The sequence below is a fragment of the Eptatretus burgeri genome, chromosome 18 (genome assembly GCF_056783735.1).
Source record: "Eptatretus burgeri isolate ZD-2024b chromosome 18, Ebu_testis_v1, whole genome shotgun sequence".
NCBI lineage: Eukaryota > Metazoa > Chordata > Myxini > Myxiniformes > Myxinidae > Eptatretus > Eptatretus burgeri.
Window position 1 is genome coordinate 25,742,342 of NC_140978.1, and position 20,783 is coordinate 25,763,124.

At 41.1% G+C, this 20,783-nt stretch overlaps 2 protein-coding genes across 4 annotated transcripts in view; one reads left to right on the forward strand and one right to left on the reverse strand.

Annotated features, from left to right (window-relative positions):
• LOC147008765 (rap guanine nucleotide exchange factor 6-like) overlaps nucleotides 1–20,783 on the reverse strand; it is a 120,771-nt gene that overhangs the window by 51,832 nt on the left and 48,156 nt on the right. For all 3 annotated transcript variants that reach the window (XM_085864427.1, XM_085864425.1, XM_085864426.1), the window contains exons 6-12: nucleotides 19,708–19,857; nucleotides 17,171–17,311; nucleotides 13,306–13,438; nucleotides 11,276–11,412; nucleotides 9,805–9,963; nucleotides 5,955–6,107; nucleotides 287–454 (exon numbers count right to left, since the gene is read on the reverse strand). In XM_085864427.1, the coding sequence (XP_085720553.1) occupies nucleotides 287–454; nucleotides 5,955–6,107; nucleotides 9,805–9,963; nucleotides 11,276–11,412; nucleotides 13,306–13,438; nucleotides 17,171–17,311; nucleotides 19,708–19,857 (1,041 nt within the window). The remainder of the gene's footprint in view (nucleotides 1–286; nucleotides 455–5,954; nucleotides 6,108–9,804; nucleotides 9,964–11,275; nucleotides 11,413–13,305; nucleotides 13,439–17,170; nucleotides 17,312–19,707; nucleotides 19,858–20,783) is intronic.
• On the forward strand, nucleotides 2,181–3,363 carry LOC147008766 (uncharacterized). Its single transcript, XM_085864182.1, has one exon. The coding sequence runs from the start codon at nucleotides 2,245–2,247 to the stop codon at nucleotides 3,361–3,363; it is 1,119 nt and encodes a 372-aa protein (XP_085720308.1). The 5' UTR covers nucleotides 2,181–2,244.

Sequence of the window (20,783 nt, forward strand, 5' to 3'; positions counted from 1 at the left end):
AATCGGTGTGTGTAGGGATTGTGGATATGCATGGGTGAGCACATTTGAAAGACTTAAGTGATGAGGTTGAGAGAACAGACACAGGGAAAAGGTTCAACAATCAGGAGAATAAGGTGATTAATGAATGCAGGTTGGCAACCAGCCTGGACTTGGGAGGATGAGCAGATGAGGGCAAAGCAAACGATGAATGTTTTTGAGATGCTTGCTCTTTTGCTTTGCTCTGCTCTCTATCCACCTCTCTGTACCTTGATATACATCCCCACATCCCCTTCAAATGTGTTCTAACCTTCTCACGAAGTTGCTTTTCATTCTGGAACCATTGCAGGAGACGTGAAGCGAGATACATGGGACTAGGTACAAACACGCGATATGTGAGCAGGAGGTCCTCGGGGAAAGAAGGATCTGCCGATGATCGGTCCTCCACGAGGTGTCGCAATAGCCGATCAGGTGAAGCCTGCACGAGGAAGAAAAAAAAACAAACAAACCAAAAAACACTGAGTTCTTCCGTGTTTCGAAGCATCTGGTACCAATACTTTTTAACAACAAGCCAGTGCACAACATTAAACAATGATCTTTTGTTGTGATCGTTTTCTGAACCATCTTCCTAATCATGTCTTCATCGACACTGGCAAGAAGGGGGTGGCTAGAATAAGAACCGAACACATTACTTTACTCTTGAATGAAATACTTTATTGAGCAGACTGGAAATTCCTAATAGTCTCGGACCTGGCTTAGACATGTATGCACTTAATTTAGGAGTGGAGAACTCAACTGTTTTAGGCTAATAGGACCCCAAGGAACAACTTGGGATGTGTGCCAAAATCTCTACCCGGGACGAACAGTGGAGTTGTTCTCCACTGGAGTGGAGTAACGAACAGTTATCTGAAAATAACCACGCCCTTTTAAAAATCTATGTACCCCATTGTCTATCACTCTATGCACCCTATTATCACTCACTCAGCCTGCTTTTGATTTATTCATAGCACCAGTGCTACAAGATCCGGAGAGAGAGAGTGAGAGAATGACTTATCCATCCAGTGTCGCAGAGATAATGTCTAATTATATTATAGATAATATCACACCATCCAAGCAGCCTTTCAAGTCTACCTTAAGGAAAGGGCATCGCTGTCCCAGTCCTTTGATTACTGGAACACATACGTTTCCCACCTGTTCCCAATAGTCAGGGATCTGACCAATTCTCTGCGCTCTGGAGACTGGATTCTCTACCTCAGTGCTATGGAGAGGGCACCTTCACTGTTCTTCTTTTTTGGGAGAACAAACTACTCTCCATGAACACCATTATTCCTGCAGGACTGCTATCAACTGAAGGAGAAGTTCCCACTCCTCTACAACTCCTACATGAATGGTAGATTTGTCATGAACACCACCAAGAAAGGTAGTGGAGTGCCCTTTGACCAGGCGCTAGAGCAGTGCTACAATCGGCCTGCCAAAGTGAGTGGGGGGATAATTGGAGTCACCAGAAAGAAGGAAGCAGTAGCTCTGTGGGGAATTATCAAGCATAAAAAAGACCAGTACGTTGACCTCCTGAAGATGAAGGATGATGTCGAAGGAGAACTCTCACTTCACCACGACTTCAACCCAAGTACTGCAATTAAGATAGTTGGGATGGTGCAAGACATAGAGGAGTATCTCCTGAAGGTATGCAGTCCTCTACAAGACCAGGTAGCACTGAAGAATGTTCTCACTGGAGAAATTGTGACCAATGTAAATGTAGACAAGTTGTGCTGTATCAAGGAGGGCAGCACTGCTTGTGCTAATTTTATCGATGATCGACTCAGAAATAGGTCGATATCGATACACTCAACTATTAGCAACATCAAGTTTACGTCCCCTAATACCACTTTGAAATTGGCTCCCAAAGCAAAAATCAAAGATGAGACAATCAAAGCTCTCATGTTTATTGAGTATTGGGGTCACCGGGGGTTCACTGTTGAGGAGCTACTCAAGCATGAGATCACCAACTCTGCATTCTTCTTGGTTGACGAAGAGGGTTACTTGAGGAAGAGTACCAAATCACAACTTGGGACTGAGCTGCTGAAGTTGTGCCCACTAATAGATAAAAAAAAGGGCCAGAAACCTCCCCACAAACCCACACTGTCATTATTGACTTCATGGCCTTGGTGAGAAAGGTCCCCTTAAAGAAGCTTGATCCGCCCGTCAAGACATTCCATGACTTTGCTATTGCCTTAACATCTATGGTCACCAAAGCTGGGCACAACTGTGATGACATCCATATCGTTTTTGATGCTTACAGAGAGGACAGCATCAAGAATGGAGAGGGGGAGAAGAAGAAAGTCAAAAGAAATGGTTGTCCTTGATGTGATATCACCAAACCAAAATGTTCCAGTGGTATTAGATAACTTTTGGTCATCTTCCATCAGCAAAACTGCTTCCCAGGCATTCTATGTTGAGTGGCTCACCACCAATTACCACGGAACCAAACCTCTATACCTCGGTATATCACCACAGGCATGGATGGTGTCAGCTGGGTGTGCTTCTCTATTCCCTCGGCTCAACTGCACACACGAGGAAGCTGATGACAGGATGATGTTCCATGTGCAGGACATTCTAAGTCACCGGTCAGGTCCTACATCCATGACGCTGCCATCAGGTGACACAGATGTCTTTGTGTGCCTGTTATACCACATCACAGTCAATTGGAGAGATCTTGGCCTCCAAGAGCTTTGGCTCGTCCGCAACTCAGGAGTGAAAAGATCAATATTACCACTCCACGATATCTGCATAGCACTGGGAGACGAGCTCACAAAGTGTCTCCCAGCACTCCATGCGCTGACTGGGTGCGATACAACCAGCAAGATATCAACTAAACTTGCAGCCCTGAATTATGTCTGCAAACCAGGAAATTCCTCTCTGATACTGAATTTTGACTGTCCCCAGCTCGCAGAAAGTGCAATACAGATGGCAGAGACATTCTTGGTCAAGTGTCTCAAACCATCAACAGACCTGGAGACATTTGACGACCTGCGTCTCACTGCATTTGATAGCAATGCCCTCAATATGGACTTTGAGAGAACCACTTGCACCTCAACTAATGCAAGGAAACATATCCATAGAGGCTATTACCAACAGCAGCTGTGGGTCCAAGCCCCATTTAGAGATGCCACCCTGATTATGAATGCCGAGTCTTATGGGTTTGTAAGAAGGGGCAGTTTATTAGTCCCTAAAATTGTGATCTCCAAACCCAAAGGCCTGCCAAATCCCTGCACATGTGGCAAGTGTGCTCGCAAAAATGGGTGTTCCTGCAGGGTAGCTGGGATCAAGTGTTGCAAGTACTGCAAATGCAAGGGAGATGATTGTTGTAAAAACCCTATCACTGAATGAACACTGCTCATCATCCTCATACCTGGACTCTGTTGTGTTACTCTTCATATTCCTGACCCTGGTTTACGTGTCACATAAACAGTATTAATGTGGTTTTAAAAGTTGTATTGTTGGTGGTCGAGCAATTTCCCTGCTGATCTTTGAAACATTTAAGCTCTCGAGATACTGCTGCCTACTAAAGTAATAAGTTTTGTTTTTTATTTTTCATTTTAAGTTAACATTCCATTGATAATTAATAGTATGTAAATGATTGAAAATACAATTTCTTTATATTAATCAAATGCTTGCTTTCTTTCTTTTTAAAAAATCCCTTGTATTGTTCAAATTCCAAATTGTCAGTTCAACTATAGTAGATGACACAAATCTTCTAACTTTGCTCTAAGTCCGGAAAGTTTAAGTTAATAAATATATGGCAATTCCAGTATGTATGGTAATAAGTATGGTAAATAAAACGGTTTTTACCCATTTTCTCATAAAAAATATCAAATTACAAATTTTACACTCTTCTATGACCCCCCTAAATAAATAAATAAATAAACATGGCCATTCTGAACATTTTGAGCATCTAAGAAAATCTGTAGCTCCAATGGTTTAGAAGATACAGCTATGTCAGAAGTAGCACTTTCGAGAAAAAGGGTGTGGTCATTTTAAAAAGGGCGTTGTCATTTTCAGGCTGTTCGTCCCGGATAGAGATTTTGGCACACATCCCAAGTTGTTCCTTGGGGTCATATTAGCCTAAAACAGTTGAGTTATCCTCTCCTAAATTAAGTGCATACAAGTCTAAGCCAGGTCCTCTACTATAATTCAGATCCGTTTTATATCTTAAAGATAGCACCGCAAAGCGGGCGCACCCCCTCAGCCCCTTGACGCAAACCAATTTCAAGATGGTGGCCATAGTGAAAATCGCAGCACGCCCATTTTCGAAAGGAGCCTTCCTCTACTCAACCTCAACACACCCAGCAAAAATGGATTTAATCGGACAAGGCGTTCTCCTCGAAATCGACGGAAACCAATTTCAAGATGGCTGCCATGGAGGCAACATTGAAAATCGCAGCACGCCCATTTTCGAAAGGAACCTTCCTCTACTCAACCTCAACAAACCTTGCAAAAATGGATTTAATTGGACAAGGCGTTCTCCACGAAATTGACGGAAACCAATTTCAAGATGGCTGCCATGGAGGCCACATTGAAAATCGCAGCGCGCCCATTTTCGATACAAACCTTGCTCTACTCAACCTCAACACACCCTGCAAAAATGGATTTCATCGGACAAGGCGTTCTCCTCGAAATCGACAGAAACCAATTTCAAGATGGTTGCCATGGAGACCACATTGAAAATCGCAGTGTGCCCATTTTCGAAAGGAACCTTCCGCTACTCAACCCCAACACACCCTGCAAAAATGGATTTAATCGCACAAGGCGTTCTCTTCGAAATCGACGGAAACCAAAAGTAGACGGACGGACGCCCGGACAACGCCTGTGACGACAATACCCCTTTTTCAGCCCAATTCGGGCTGAGGGGTAAAAAGGAAACCATGGTGTTTGAATTATATATTTGTACATTCATCTGAGGCTCAAGGAGGAACCTGCACTTAAAACACAAGGAGAGTCAGAGACATCAGCGAATATTTATATCAATTACAAGGACCCCAGAAGATGGCCATATAATCAAAGGGATTTCAATTTAGGTTCCCATAATCATGAACCATCAGTTCAGATGTAAATGTTTAAGAGGCCAGCTAATGTGAGTGGAAAGCAGGAGATGAGAGGGAGAGAGGGAGAGAGGGAGAGAGGGAAAACAACGGTGGACAAAGCATAACCCAGGAAAAGATGGGGAGGGGAGTGGTGGGAGAGAAGTTGGTCAATGTTATTGAAAGAACAATATTATCATTAAAAAAAAAATTCATACACTGAGGAAGCCATAAAAGTGAAGTCCATGAGGTTCCAGATGTTCAATAACTATCATTGCACCATATATGGATGATGCAACTCATTTTTGATCATGACCTCTTTCAGGGAACTATTATAGTGACTGGAGAGTTGAGCCTAACGATCTCAGTCAAATGTTTCAGGGAAACATTGCGTTGCACAGGTGGAATCAAAAATATGAAAGAGAAAATGACAAAAATTTGTGGAAGAATAACAAACCCTCAAAGTAACAAAAAGTGCAACAATGACACCCTTAAACAGAAAGCCATAGTTTGCATAGAGCAGTATTAGACTTGCGCACAAGTCGATGAACCAGACGACAGTGTCCTACTCAACAGAAAAGGATTAGAAAATAAACTTTTGGCATCGTGAAATATCATCCTTCACAGTGCAATGAAAATCAGATTTGTTAAAAGTACATTTTTGACATATCTCACAACACAAAGGGGAGGTCAACACAGCACCTGAGCAATGAAACAAATTACGAGGACTTACTGGCCAGGTGAATCGGCAAATCAAAAAAGATGAACAACGAGAGAAAATACAGGCCAATCAGGCTTATAACACTGTGTATATAAAAAAAAAAAATCTCAAGACTCATCTCAAAGGGTCAACGATGCTACCAGTGACACTTCACTGAGAAGAGGACAACCATGACCCACCTTCACAACAACGTGGCCCTTGCGAGTTCCTGAACGGTCGAGGACACGATGTTCTCGAACCAGAACCACAGAACCGTTCTCCTCCTCACGCTCCGTGCTCTCTTCCACACGACTTAAAATGCGGCAAAAATCCGTTCTCATGACGCTCACAAACTGTACATGAGTGGGACAACATGACGACACATTTTTTTTTTTTATCATGGGTCAAAAAGTCACATAAGACATTTTGTCTGTAAGCCTTGAAATCTCTCCAAACTCAGCTTTAAAATAGTCCTATCAGATATAATTTAAGAACAGTGGGAGGCTTATACCTGTTTATGGTATATTTCCACAATTACCACCCCCAATTATTAAATAGTACCCCAGTGTTTCTTTAACCCCAAGGAGTACTAAACCACCATTTAGGATTTTCTTCTTTTTTAACCTTCCCTTCCTACCAACACCTGAGCTGCATCTTGGAGCCAGCTGAATGAATTTTTACATCAATAATGGGAATAAAAAGTATACAGGGTCAGCATTATTTTTATCTTGACCTAATTTTTAAGGTCATTATCTAATTATAGAAAAATTTTACATTTTTTTTTTTTTAACCATAACTCCACTAGTTTTTGTCCGATCAGAACATTGCCATCTATAGATAGCCGAGAGTAAGGCACATTTACATCATACCCCTCCGGGTCAAAGGTCAAATAGAAGTCTGAAAAAACAAAAAAACGAGTTTTTTTTTTGGTCATCATTCAATTTTGCCAATGCAGAATCTCAAAGACCACTTGGCTTTTCAAGATGTTCTTGCATCATAACAGTATACCTGCACTGAAGTTGTGCACCTGATATTTGATTCGTTTTCTTGACCTAACTTTTTCCCGTTTGTGACATAATTAACAAAAAAAACACCTTTTTCATCACAATTTGAATAATTTTCCTCTGATTTCCATGATGTTGAGTTTTATGGATAGACAAGTATAAAGGCCTGTCAAAATGATGGGTTGGAGTTATTTTATTCAAAATATTCAAGGGGACTGTATGATGTGATGTTTCGTAGCAGAATAACAGTTTTGTAGCAGGATAATAAAAAGTGTTATTTTAAAACACGACATGTACAAATGCGACACTCTTTTCTATATCTTCTGCGACATTTCATTTTGATGGTACAGCCTCGTCAGAATGCCAAAGTCTGCAGCCTCAGCCTCGCATCACGTGTGCTTATATCTTCTTTATTTGACATCCTACACACGTAAATGAACACTCAATTTACTTTGCGCACATTACACATCATGTGCAGCAAATTTCACCTCCCTGCACCTTGTATTTTTTTTAATGCTTCTTTACACCACCCTTGAGGCTTGGTTTGCAAGTCACCATTTACAATTCCAATAGAAAAGACATAATTACTATTTTATGGAAAATGTTTTTCAGAGTTTTATTTATCCTCAAAAATAGACTGCAGTGAACACACAGCTGTGTAAAAAGAATGGCCTTTAAAATCTTACTCAAATCGTCCTTATAAAGGGGAACAGATAATTACACACTGTGTTTTATAGGTAGAAGATTGTTGATGGGGACACATTTTCTTAATTTCCACTCTATCCTTAAATGTTGAAGGTCAAGGTCATATGGCAGTCCAGAAAAATCATATGGCCATCATTGGATCATGGGCAGGAGGCTTGGCGATCGCAGATATCTAGTGGAAAGTCTGTTAGGGAAAACCTTAAACATTGCCGACCATCGGAAGGATGTTACTAATCTGTTGCATGGAATAAAATAAAATAAAATTGAAAATTTTTTGTTGGAATTATTTATCTTTACCTCCTCCACTTAAAACACAAGGAGAGTCGGAGACATCAGCGAACATTTACATCAATTACAAGGACCCAAGAAGATGGCCATATCATCGAAGGGTGGAGGTTATGTTTTCACCTGTCTGTTTGTTTGTCTGTCTGTCTGTCTGTGAACAGGATATCTCAAAAAGTTGTGGACGGATTTGGAAGAAATTTGGTAGTGATGTTGGGTGTATGACAAGGACGAAATGATTACATTTTGGTGATAATCCGAATCTGGATCTAGATACGAGAATTTTTTTAAAAATTTATAAAGTGATTCTTCATACTTGAGATGGGGGAGCCAAAAGTGATGTATAGCACAACATTTCAAAATGTAGGAGACAGGTTATGACAAAACTTGGTGGATGTGTTGGGTCAGTGACAAGAACAGGCCAATTCGATTTTGGTTTAGGTCAACAGATCCAGCCTATCAGGGATACAAAATGTATACTGTTCAGCCTGGCGGAGGTTTGTGCTCTCCCGAGTGCCATTCTTGTAAATATATATATATATATATATATATATATATATATATTTTTTTTTTACATAGCTCAAGGTAGAGGCAAAAGCAATCTTCATTAAGTGTAGCTGCAAAACAAATTCAAGTAAGAATTTGAAAAGGACGACATAGTCAAACACTCGACAGATCACATACACATCTAGTGCGTTTTGGGACTATTCATCCATAAAGGGATGTGCTACTGGTCCATAAACGAAAATGATAACATGAGGGAGCAAGTTAACATTTGAGAGACACAGTCATGCTTCTCAAAAAATAGGGGGGATAAAGTAGGAATTTGGTGTGAGGAGGGGGGGGGTAGAGGGTGGAGGGTGGAGGCATAAATCATGACTGGAAATAAGAGAGGATATGAGATGGCAGTGAACTGTAACCTTGAAACGGTGGAGAGAGGAATGTGATGGGACAACGTGCAAGGTGATTCAATGGAGAGAGAGAGAGAGAGAGAGAGAGAGAGAGAGAGAGAGAGAGAGAGAGAGAGAGAGAGAGAGAACGAGAGAGAGAGAACGAGAGAGAGAGAACGAGAGAGAGAGAACGAGAGAGAGAGAACGAGAGAGAGAGAGGAACACAGGTGGATGCAGGTGAGCAAGAAGCTTCAAATTTGAAAGGTTGACAAGGACGGGGTCACTGGATTGTCACCTTTGTCAGGGTAGAGCAGCAGGGTAAGGTGTATAGTTAAAAGGGTGGGGTAACAAGACCAGAACAGAGACACCAAAAGACCGAAAGACAACCAACCACTCAATAGTGAAAAACAAGAATAACTTGTGGGAAGCTCCGCTCATCAAGTTGAACTACATTTGCAAGATGTTCAACATTGTTTGGATGTCGAGAAAACCTCATGCAAGTGCGTGATGTCAAATGAGCAGAGCAGCCAGCAATACCGGCTCGCACTTTGCATTGGCAGTAGCACCGAATGACATGATGGCGAACAATGGCTCAACACCATAGTTGATCCACATGCGACACAATTACATTTAGTTAATTCTCATTCAAATAGAGTTGATGTAGCACAACTACCTTTTATAAAATTTCCTATATTAACAAAGATTATTGCTTTTGGACTAGCAAGCCACAATAATGAGTCTTCCCCTTGCACATCACCTATTGTGAACAAAATGTGACATCTGCTAAGAGGGTCAGTTTACAAGCGTGAATGGTAACATGGTAGCACCCATTTGAAACGTTACAAAGTGACGACGAATGTTATCTAAAATGAACATTATTTCCTTTTGGTTGTTCTCAAATAGGGCAACGGCAGAACTCTGCAGAGTATTCCAAATTATCTCAATGAGAGGTTTGCATAATGCAGTTCTTTGCTTTTAATTCCTCCCTAAACCCCACTCCTGATAATTCACTCTAATCTCATAAATACCTTGTTCATATTTCTACCTAAGAATGTACTGACTGCATAAATTACTGTTAATTGCTCATCAAATGTAAACTGAATCATAAGATTTATGAAATAGACATCATCAATCCATTTGAACTAACAGTTGGCATACAAATACCACACCTGATAGTCATCCGTTTTGGTCTTCATGACTCCCTGCATGATTTTGCACTCCATGTTGGACCCGATGCCATAAACCTCACCAGGGCCTATCTCAATCCGATTGCCGTCGCGTTGGCGGATTTCGGCAGTGCCATTCAGAACCACGGACCACGAGTCCAACTGGTCGCCAAATGGCATGGGGAAGCACAAAAGAAAACAATGATGTCTGATCCACACTATATAATATATAACAAATTGCAATCAATATCAGATGACTCAAATTAAGGCTCAAACGCTCAACTTTATAACATGCCTCACCTAGTGTAAACTACAATAAAAGGGAAGGAAATGTTATTCTTTAACTACAAGAAAATTATCTAGACTGGATTTACTGCAAAGCTGGCAACAGAACATGCATAAGGAAAAGCCAAATACAGAATAGTCTGCTCTTTGTAGACGATATGAGATGTACACAAAGGTTTGATCTCTTGGGGAGAGAAATCTAAGTAACACTACAAATCTGGTAGCGTGCCAGCTGATGCTGCTCTATTCTAGAGCACAGTACTTGAGAGGAAGTGCTAAGTCCACTGTCCCCAATTCAATCAAGTGGAGCTATCGAATTGATGCTTCCTCATATTCTCTCATATGCAGTAGAAGGCTGCGGGGGAGCATTATTGTCTGAGGGTGTCGCTGTGCCACTTATGCAATACCCACTGTAGATTAGAGCAAGAATTTGGAATTTGTTCAGGGTGCCGGCGATAGCTCGCCAACTCATATCGTGAAGGATACCGTGATATCTTTAATGTCCACCAACAAATACGGGCAGACGGGACGCCCGTTTAACATCCATCCGAGGGACGGCAAAGACATTGATGAATCACCCTGCCTGTGAAACACCGGGGTGACAGTTTATAGATGGGTCAGGATTCAAAACCCAGGCTAAACAGCTTAGAGGCGAGTGTGCGTACCTCTGGACGATCGGGACAGCCCGAAAGAATGCAAGCTTATTGTTTGAAGTTTTGTGCCAAATGCTCTTCTATTACAGATATTTATTCACTTTGACTGCTTACCGATTGATGACGTTTTCACCGACAATACCCAGGTGTTCAAGGGAAAGTCTGAAGCGCTCAATGAGATTTAGAAAAATAAGCATTAAATGTGGTCTTGGAGTTGTTCCTGTTGTTTTTTTTGTTTTTTTTTAAACTTGTACGACTACCTTTTACATCAGCAAATCACTTGAATGTGTAAAAGTGTTGTTTTAATGACGAATGCGGTGGTTCGGTTAAAATAAATCATCATTCCATGGTGCCACAACCATTGAGAAATGTGGAAAGAGCTCACAGTCCTGTTTCATTGCACAAGAGTGACGATTACACAAAATGTACAGCAACATTGAAAAAACTAGGTCGAGCAGAGATCCATGGAAATGCTTCCATTCCCAAATCGCCTACCGCTTTTCTTTGGTAAACATCTCGGGTGTGGGATAGCGTACCTCCTCACTGTCATGGTGGATCACCGTGCCCGCTTTGTCCACCACGGTGAGCAGCATGACGGCACACAGCTCGCGTTTCACCGCCAGGGTCATGTTGGCGAAGGCAGGCAGACGGCTTGCCATACACACCAGATGTTCTGCACAGAGCAGAGATATGCACCTTGCACACGATCATTTGTTTATAAAGCGTGCATACTTAACAATCTGGAAAAAAAAACAAAACATTTCCTCTCCTCATTCCCCCCCGACCCCCACATTAACAATGTAAGAGCCTCTCACATGCCATTTCCCTTCAGTTCACAGTGATTAATACAACCTCCACATGACCATAATATCAAAGGTGTATTATTTAATATTTCATCATCATTTGCTTGATGTATCAAACAAATATATCAACTCAATTTCAACCGATTCAACATCACCACCAATGAAAAAGCCACAAATCATCCTTTTCTTAAAATTTGTACTTGTGCTTTCGGTACAAGTTGAAATCTTACAGGCCACAAATAGGAATATATATATATATATATATATATATATTAGTTCAGGGTGGGGGGGAACACCCAAAGTCTCTCGATGTAAATGTGTATTGTATAAGTGCCCCGAGTGGTAGCCAGTATTACAAATCATCTTATGGAAAGAATGATAATATACATTGCAGTGATGTTGAAATATGAGAGAATAATTTGATATCTTCAAAATGTTTCATTTCACTCACTTTAAGTGGAGGTTCAAACCAAAGCATCCAACACGGAGCTTTGCAGTGAGTGGAAGTGATTTTTCCTCGCGCTGCATATAAACAGCAAGGATGGTTCATGAAGGTGATTTTAGCGTATTTCCAGTTGATTAATGAAGTCAGTCAGCAAAGTAATGATTAAAAGTAAAAATGTGTGTGTGTATGTGTGTATGTGTGTATGTGTGTGTGTGTGTATGTGTGTGTGTGTGTGTGTGTGTGTGTGTGTGTGTGTGTGTGTGTGTGTGTGTGTGTGTGTGTGTGTGTGTGTGTGTGTGTGTGTGTGTGTGTGTGTGTGTGTGTGTGTGTGTGTGTGTGTGTGTGTGTGTGTGTGTGTGTGTGTGTGTGTGTTATATATGTATATATTATATATGTATATATATATATATATATATATATATATATATATATATATATATATATATATATATATATATATATATATATATATATATATATATATATATATATATGTATATATATATGTCCCCAAATTTGTTTGCTTGTTTTATGCAAAGTCCACCCCTTTCCTCAACAAGAGGGTGTATGACAGAAGCAAATTTCAGACAAATGCGCATGTGCAGGCCAAGCGCCGCCCTATCAGCAAGACGTAAGTACGTCTATCAAGTACATAGTACAACGCGAGTACGTCTATCAAGTACATAGTACAACGTGAGTACGTCTATCAAGTAGTTAATACGTCGAGTACATAGTAGAACATCTATATATTACTAAAACTCCCATCTTGTATATATGTATGTGTGTATGTATGTTCCCGAAATACAGCCAAAACGGTACACGATAGCGCAAAATTTTTTGGCCCACCTTACTCACCATTCTCCTGTGTTGTGCAGTATCAAGTTTCGTTCAAATCGGGCAACGAAAAAAATAATCAAAAAATCAATTCCCAATTCAGTCAAGTACTCTTCGGGATTATTTGATCAATGCAAACAACCTCAGTGGTATAGATCGCTGGAGCTATCTTTTTTATTTTTGAAATGATTTTTTTTATCAACCACTGTCACAACGGGAACCCAACGGGTTCACGGGTCGTCTAGTGGTATATGAAAAATTATCACCATCATATGGTACAATCTTTCCTTTCAGCAAAGAAGTTGAACTCCTTTCTAATAAACATTCAATATTCACTCTCTGGGTGGGGACACAGCTAATCTATATAGGATGCTAAATAAAAGTTTACAAAAACAAACAAACATCACGGCTCTTTATCCTTCAACACCTTAGAATGAACAACAACAAATGCACTACACTTGCTTGGGAGTGTGCGATCATTTACCGATGTTGTCATCAGTACGATCTCGGGGATCCTTCTCGAGACACTCGTAAAAGGCATCATGTCCAAGGTACAAACTCGTTTCATGGTCCTCTTCATCCGATGGTGGCTCTTCACCACCATTCCCCTCTTCATCCTGTGGAGATCCATATTGTGAGAAGAGTATCACATAGCCTGCATAAAATTAATGTACCAAATCATGCGGGGCAGAAAACTGGCAACACACTTGGCTGACAAGCCACGGTGTAACATTAGCCTCTGAGAATTAATGGCTCACGCGCTCCAAGCCATAAATACAACTGAAAGGAAGAAAAATGCACAACGTGCACACAATCGAGTTGCATTTTAAGCTTTTCAGCCATGGGACCAAATGCTTGTTAAGTGTCTGGAAACATGACGGCAAGTTCGAAATGCACTTGGTGCCTGAACAGACACTTTCAAAGCACTTCAGTATTTGTGGTGGAGTTACTTACTGCTGATGATGATGACATCAGTTATGTTTTACAGGATTGGACAAAGGTTTCATAAATCACAACACAGTACACTGTGTTTATTGAAGAACAAATGCAGCACCTGTTCCAAAAACTCATTACATGCTTGTGATTGGCAATAACATTGATCAATTGGTTATCAGCATCTTCCAATGGTCAAAAATGAAAACATGTGGTTACAGATAAAGCACAAACATTCCAATTTGTGTTGCTAATAGGATGTTTTTAAAGCTCTAAATCTCAGGGAGATTACTGCAGAATGACATGAAATCAGGAAGAGTATCGACGATCTGGGTGGGCAATGTTGTCTCACAACACGGAACGAGCATTCAGCTCCCCTATACCAGAAAAGATAGTGTTTACAAAGGTTCCATCTCAATATTCAGCATTTAACTCCAGCACAATCTTCTTTTATAGCCAAGTCAACTCGATCAAAAGTCAAGATCCTTTGCCCCTTCCATGAACAGACAGGTCACAAATATTTGACAAAATATTATTTGAAAGCAGAAGATAATTAAATACTGTACTTTAGTCAGGTTCCACATGTAATTTCATTCCAATTTTTGTGGAGATTTATAAGCATTTACATTTTTGAAAAGCTTGAGAGTCTCTGACTCCAGAAAGCGGTGTTTCCATTTGATTTGAAAATTTTCATGGCCACAATCTTGGATTTCAAAATTGCTACCATCTGGGAACTATTTTTGTCAATATCTTGAAAAATAAGCCATATATGAAGAGGATTCTAGTGGCTATACCCACATTTTGTGAGGCATTGAATATAATCATACCTATATTTCTCGGTCGACTAATCTCTCGTTTTGCTTGCTATATTTTCAGGCTCGACTTCATGATGAGTAGAGTTGGGTTAGCGGTTAGGTTGGCCGGCTTGGGATCTTAGGGATCTGAGTTTGAGCCCCTGTTTTCTGTTGAATTAACACCAGGTGGGGTTGGCTCAGCCTGTCACCCTTCTGAGGTTGGTGAAATAAGAACCAGTGTACCGGTAATAGGGGAATTTCATCAGTGGCACAGCTGTGCCATCAGCCAATGATGTTACCTGCAGCCGTGTGCTGCATACAAAGGAGGAGGAGGAGGAATGATGCGCAAACACTTGGTCAACAGTCAACCCAGCTGACAGAGCATCATGATCTCAGCCGAAGTGAAGTCAAGCGAGAGCACTCCGCCGTCGATCCATTTTCCATTTTCCATTGAAGGAGACAGGCTTCTCAGTATGATTAGTCTAGCCTATGTTCCTGATGAATTTGTAAAACAGATCCTTAACGCCGACAACACTGGTCAGAAACTATACGAGGATTATGTTGCTGAGCGAATCAATGGAAATATCGGCCTCTGAGCTATAGTAAAAATAAGAAGGCGAAAAGATGTTCATGTCTAGTAACCAGAAGACCACCGTTAAGCTTCGAGGCAACAATGTAGATCTGAAGGAGACCATGAGTTCACCCTGACACCAAGAGCACTGTTTGCCCCAGGTGGAACAATGCTTCCACATGCACAGACAAATCAAATTTGATTCACCTTCTGGAGATGTTGGGAAGGGAAGAAAATTGTGATCAAGAAGATCAGGTACAGCTTCAGGCTACAATTATGATGGATTAAGATTCATTTGATGATCAACCCATGGATGCCAAATCAACTGAAGTTGTTGGACCAAAAATAAATATTTCAGTGGTAGACAGCATGGTTTTGGTGCAGAAAATGAAAAAGTCAGCCACAATGAGGGCAGTCAGTGACTTCAGTAAGAACTTCAATGACAGGCTGATGTCAAGGATGAGGATTTGATGAGATCATGAAAGTGTTTGAAACATATACAGATTCATCATTAAACTATGCCACAAGAGAGGCAAGGCGACAGAGACAATGTAAGATCCGTGATTACACAAGCATAGAACACATTACCATGAAGCGGATCCATTCTGATGACAAAAAAGGCTGATCTGACATATTACCTTGCAGAGAAAATCCAATTCTACCACCACGACTCAACAAAGCTGGTCATCATATCTGCATCAGGATGCACGAGGAGCAATGACGATCTGATCATCGAGGACAACAATCATGAAGAAGCCGACACACAACTGATATTTCAAGCAGTGTTTGCATCTAATCAAAATCGACCCGATGCACATCTGACATTCTTCTCCCCCAGACAGAGGTGTCCTTGTGTTAGTCGTGGCAAACTACCATCTCCTTCTGAGAAACACTTCTATCTCAATGGTGTCAGGACTCATCCAAATACAGCCAATTGCAACAGCTCAAGGCAAACAGAAGGCCGAGGCGTTGCCTGTCCTCCGCACACTTTCAGGGGTGGAAAACATTGGGAGGTTTCATCGAATAGGCAAGGCAATGTGGCTGAAAGTTTTCCTGAAAGCAGGAAGTGATGTTATCGAGGCCCTCGTGAAGCTATCTGATGAGAACGAAGTCAGTGAGCAGCAGCTGACCATGCGAGCTACATTTGTGTGCGTCGCATACAACCCAAAAGGGATCGAGATTAACAGCATTCCTGATCTATGATGGTATCTTATGTAAACACATGGCAGAAAGTGACAGGTTTCCACCTACGATGGGAGCCCTTAAACAGCACAGTATAAGAGTCCATATTCAGGCCAGGGTTTGGGGTCAAGCCAGCATCGCACAGCAAGAATTCTTGGACGCACTACAGAATGGATTCCTCATACAGAAATGGACAGCTTAAGCCCTGCACAACAGATATTCTACTGGTACCCAAAGCCATAGTTGAAATGGTTGTTTGCCCTTGTAAGGGAGACTGCTCATCACAAAGGTGAAGCTGCAGATCGAACAACTTGGCATGCACTGATCTTTGTTCATGCAGCGCCGAGTTCCAGAAAGATGATGATTACTTTCATGACAGCCCACTGTCTTATGAGAGTGATGAAGACGATACATGAACTTATTGGACTGTGTGGACAAATAACTTTGGGTGACTGTCATATTCATTGCCCCCCAAAATGTGAGTATAGCCACTGGAATAGTCTTCATATCTGGCTTACTTTGACATTTTGACAAAAATAGGTCCCAGATGGTGGCAATTTTGAAATCCAAAATGGCAGCCATGAAAATTCTCAAATCAAATGGAAACATTGGTTTTCTGATTCAGAACTTATCAAACTTTTCCAAAATGCAAATGGTTACAAATCTCCACAAAAAAATTAACATAAATAAACCTAGATGTCATCATTACAGTATAAATAAAGAAAATATATACCTTCAATGAACTCAAGATTTTATAGTCAACTAATTTGGAGGCAAACGAAAATCTTAAATGTATAATCGTGGAAATCTGGCATACGTGTCATCCTCGAAGTAACTGTACCGCCCATGGATCCATGTGTTGACCTCACCTGGATGCCACTGCTGCCCTCAGAGATACTGCTCGCCCCAGAGTCGCTTGCCGTACTTATACGATGCGGTAAGTGCTTGTTGTGCTGAGGTGACTTGACCACCGAATCTCCCACATTGATTCTCTCAAAATCTGCAGATAACTGACAATGACCACCAGGCTCAGAGGATGTTGCTGCACTTGGTTTCATAGAGATCAGAACCATGACTTCATACAATTATCAATTAATCGAAACAGAATTATGACACTGGCTTCTCAACCAAAATAGAGATACTTGCACAATTTTGAAATGTACTCGAAATCTATTCCAACAACAAAGAACAATCAAATATTGCAGACCCTCGCCAGGACTTGTTTTGTGTGGTGCATCTTGTCTGGCAAATAAATGGAAAGATGTAATAAACGAAAGGTCGTTGATTGCAAATGAAAGGTCTAAATGGTCGAGCTGTAAATTTGTAATGACCAAAGGTCTGAAAAGTTGTAAAATTCAAATGGTCGAAAGGTCTGAAAAGGTCCAAGGGTCCATACTCTGTGCAGAGGGGCTTTAAAGATCAAAGGGGTCCAAAGGATGCAATTTAAGGTGAACAGGGTCAGAATTGTCTGAAGGGGAGTGTAGGGTCTTGAAATGTCAAAAAAAGGTCTAAAGGTCAAATGGGTCTCCATGGTATTAAAAGGACTGAAAGGTGTGAAGGTGTCAAGAGTAGAAAGGAGTCTATGGGTCTTTGGGGTTTTAAAAGGTCCCTAAGAGGATCTAAAGGGTCTTAAAGGGTGATCAGGGGTTTTAGGGTTCAAATGGGTCTAATGTAATACACACTCACATTCTGTGAGGACAAACAAACAAATGGACCCAAATGCAATACCCTCTCCTCTGGCGAGGGTAACTCGAGAGCTATTAGAACACGTTACCCCACGTTGTATTCAGGTGTATAATTAAATTGAAATAAAAGAATGATTTTAAAGGTCGTTTCAAAAAGATTCTGGAAATTTAGTACGATTGAAGCAGTTAAAATTTTAGGTAAATCAGATGAACATTGAGGATTTTAGAAATTGCACCCAAGTTGTTACATCATTTTGAACTAGCATTTAATGCACATCTGATAATTTTTTAAGTGATTCTTCACCATTGAGAGATAGCGCTAAACTAATATATAGCACGATATCTCAAAAAGTTGCGGACGGATTCGGCCGAATCCGAAACTTGGTGTGTGGTAAGGACGAATCGATTCGATTTTGGTGAAGATCCGAATCCGGATCTGGATATGAGAATTATTTAATCTTTTCAAGCGATTCTTCACCATTGAGAGATAGAGCCAAAAACGATATATAGCAAGATATCTCAAAAATGTATTGGGCCCGATATGTTCTCGTGGATCAGGCATTACGTGGTGGAGGTATGCACTCTCCAGTGCCCTTCTGGTTTTAAAATATGCCCGTCATTGTATTTATTGGTATTTAACCTTTTGACCCTGCACCAGAGCCCCAGGGGACAGGGTCAAAAATGATACTCTTCTCACACGTTCTTGCCATGTGATGATCACAACTACCAAGTTTGGTGATTTTCTGCACAACCGTTTGAGGAGATAGCACAGCGGACAGACAACATCCCCATTCCACACCCCCCCCAAACTGCCACGTTTTTTAATTTTTTTTATTAATAAGTGGGGATAATATAGAAGTGTAAAACAATTGGGGATCACAATTGGGGATCACTAATATTTTCTTCATGTGAATAGGTTTGGATGTAGATTCCATATAATCATGCAAAGTTAATAAAAGCAAGGAAGCCAAAGGAGGTCAGATTTCGGTTAAAGGTCAAAACATTATCATCCTTGCAGTAGTGCAAGCAGTAGTTTGACAAATCAGGAAAGCAAGGGTTCCCAACCTTGAGGTCACGACGATGAAAAAAAAAAAAGAAAGAAAGCGAGTTAGCAAAGGCTGCATGTCAGGGTGGTTATCATCATGCCATATTAACGAGGTGTAACATCGAAGTACAGCTGCAACCACTTCCAATTATTACATTTCATATTTGTTGCACAATAAATTTTGATTTCTTGCATTGAAGTAGTGCTGTAACTACTTCCCCAAAGCGAGGCCACCAAAAACACACGATGTTTTTCTCGATGTATCTCGATGCAAGAAATCCTGTGCTCCACCTACCTTGTCCCCATCACCCTGATGCCTACCTCTGATAAACAGTGTGCAATCTCCACCACAAAACCAAACTTTGAGCGCTTGTCACAATGCTTAAGCCCAGGTGTTACAGTAGTCCAGCTCACAAAATTTAAAATTGAATAAACATTCATACAATGCCATATTTTTTGACAGACAAATGTTGATCTTGTCTGAACATTATTTTGAGTTCAAAATAATTTGCAAGAATATGAATGGGGCTCCACTGAGGAAAAGGTTGGGAATCTTTAAGTTAAAAAAAAAAAAAAAAAAATTACTTGCTGGTGAGAAAAGGGAAATGGTGAAACAAGTAGTGGTGCAACATAAAGGGAACCATACAAAAAAACAAAATAGTCTGACAATACTCACAGACAAGCAGGTACGGTTGTTTAAAAGTTCATCGGTGACAATCTGGGACTCTCCTTCCCATGTGATGCGATGGAAGCGCCTGCGTGATTGACGCAAGGGTGCTGTACGGCGTATGTTATACTCCTCGATATCGTCACCCATAGTCTTCAACTGCATAGAAAATATCAAAAATAAGTCTCTGGCTCGAAAACAGAGCACTGTGGGTTTATCGATAACAGATATAACAAAATCCAAAGAAGGTATGTTCGAAGACACACTTTATACCAGACTCAGTGGCGTAATAGGTGGTGTTTCCTCTCTGAGTGTGGAAGGTCAGTGGTTCGAACCTAGGCCGAGTCATACCAAAAACTTAAATGGTGGGTGCTGCTTCCTTACTTGATGCTCAGTGATAAAAAATAAAACTAGAAGGGCACTCTGACGTCGTGACATCGTCAGATAAGCCTCCACCGACATAAAAAATAAGGGTAATACCCCTGGGTGCTTCCATGGTAGAATAATGATACTGAGGAGGAAGTCAACGTGGGACGAATCAGCAAAATGTACCAATGAACCAATGTTATGGGCAATATATATATATATATTTTTTTTTTTTCATGTCGTGAATAAACACTTTGGTACATCACGGGTGATGAAGGTTGTGGTAACGTTTCATCAAATTGTGTGTATAGTTTTGAAGAAGAAAGCAAATACATATTTTTGGGGACAACCCTCTCGTAGACCCCCTCAAACCCCGATATTTTTAATATCATGAACAAACTTTAATACATCCTGATGGGGAAGCCATGGGGAGTGGTCGACGCCGGCTCGACGTTTCCCGTGCCAGGGTTTGTCCGGCCTGGCCCGTTGTCCTCCCCTCTACCCCTCTCCACCACATTCCAACATGTTTCCGGTGTTGACCGCCGCGACGCAGAGGCGATCTACTGAAGCTCCACATCACCGGAGTGGACGTCCGTGGCAGTTTGGGACCATGAGCCATCCCAATATTGATTCACTTGTGGTCCCCTGTGATGAGTGCCGACCCAGCGCCCAGATCTTGTCCGTTGGATCTGCATTGTTGGTGTGGCAAGCAGGACCAT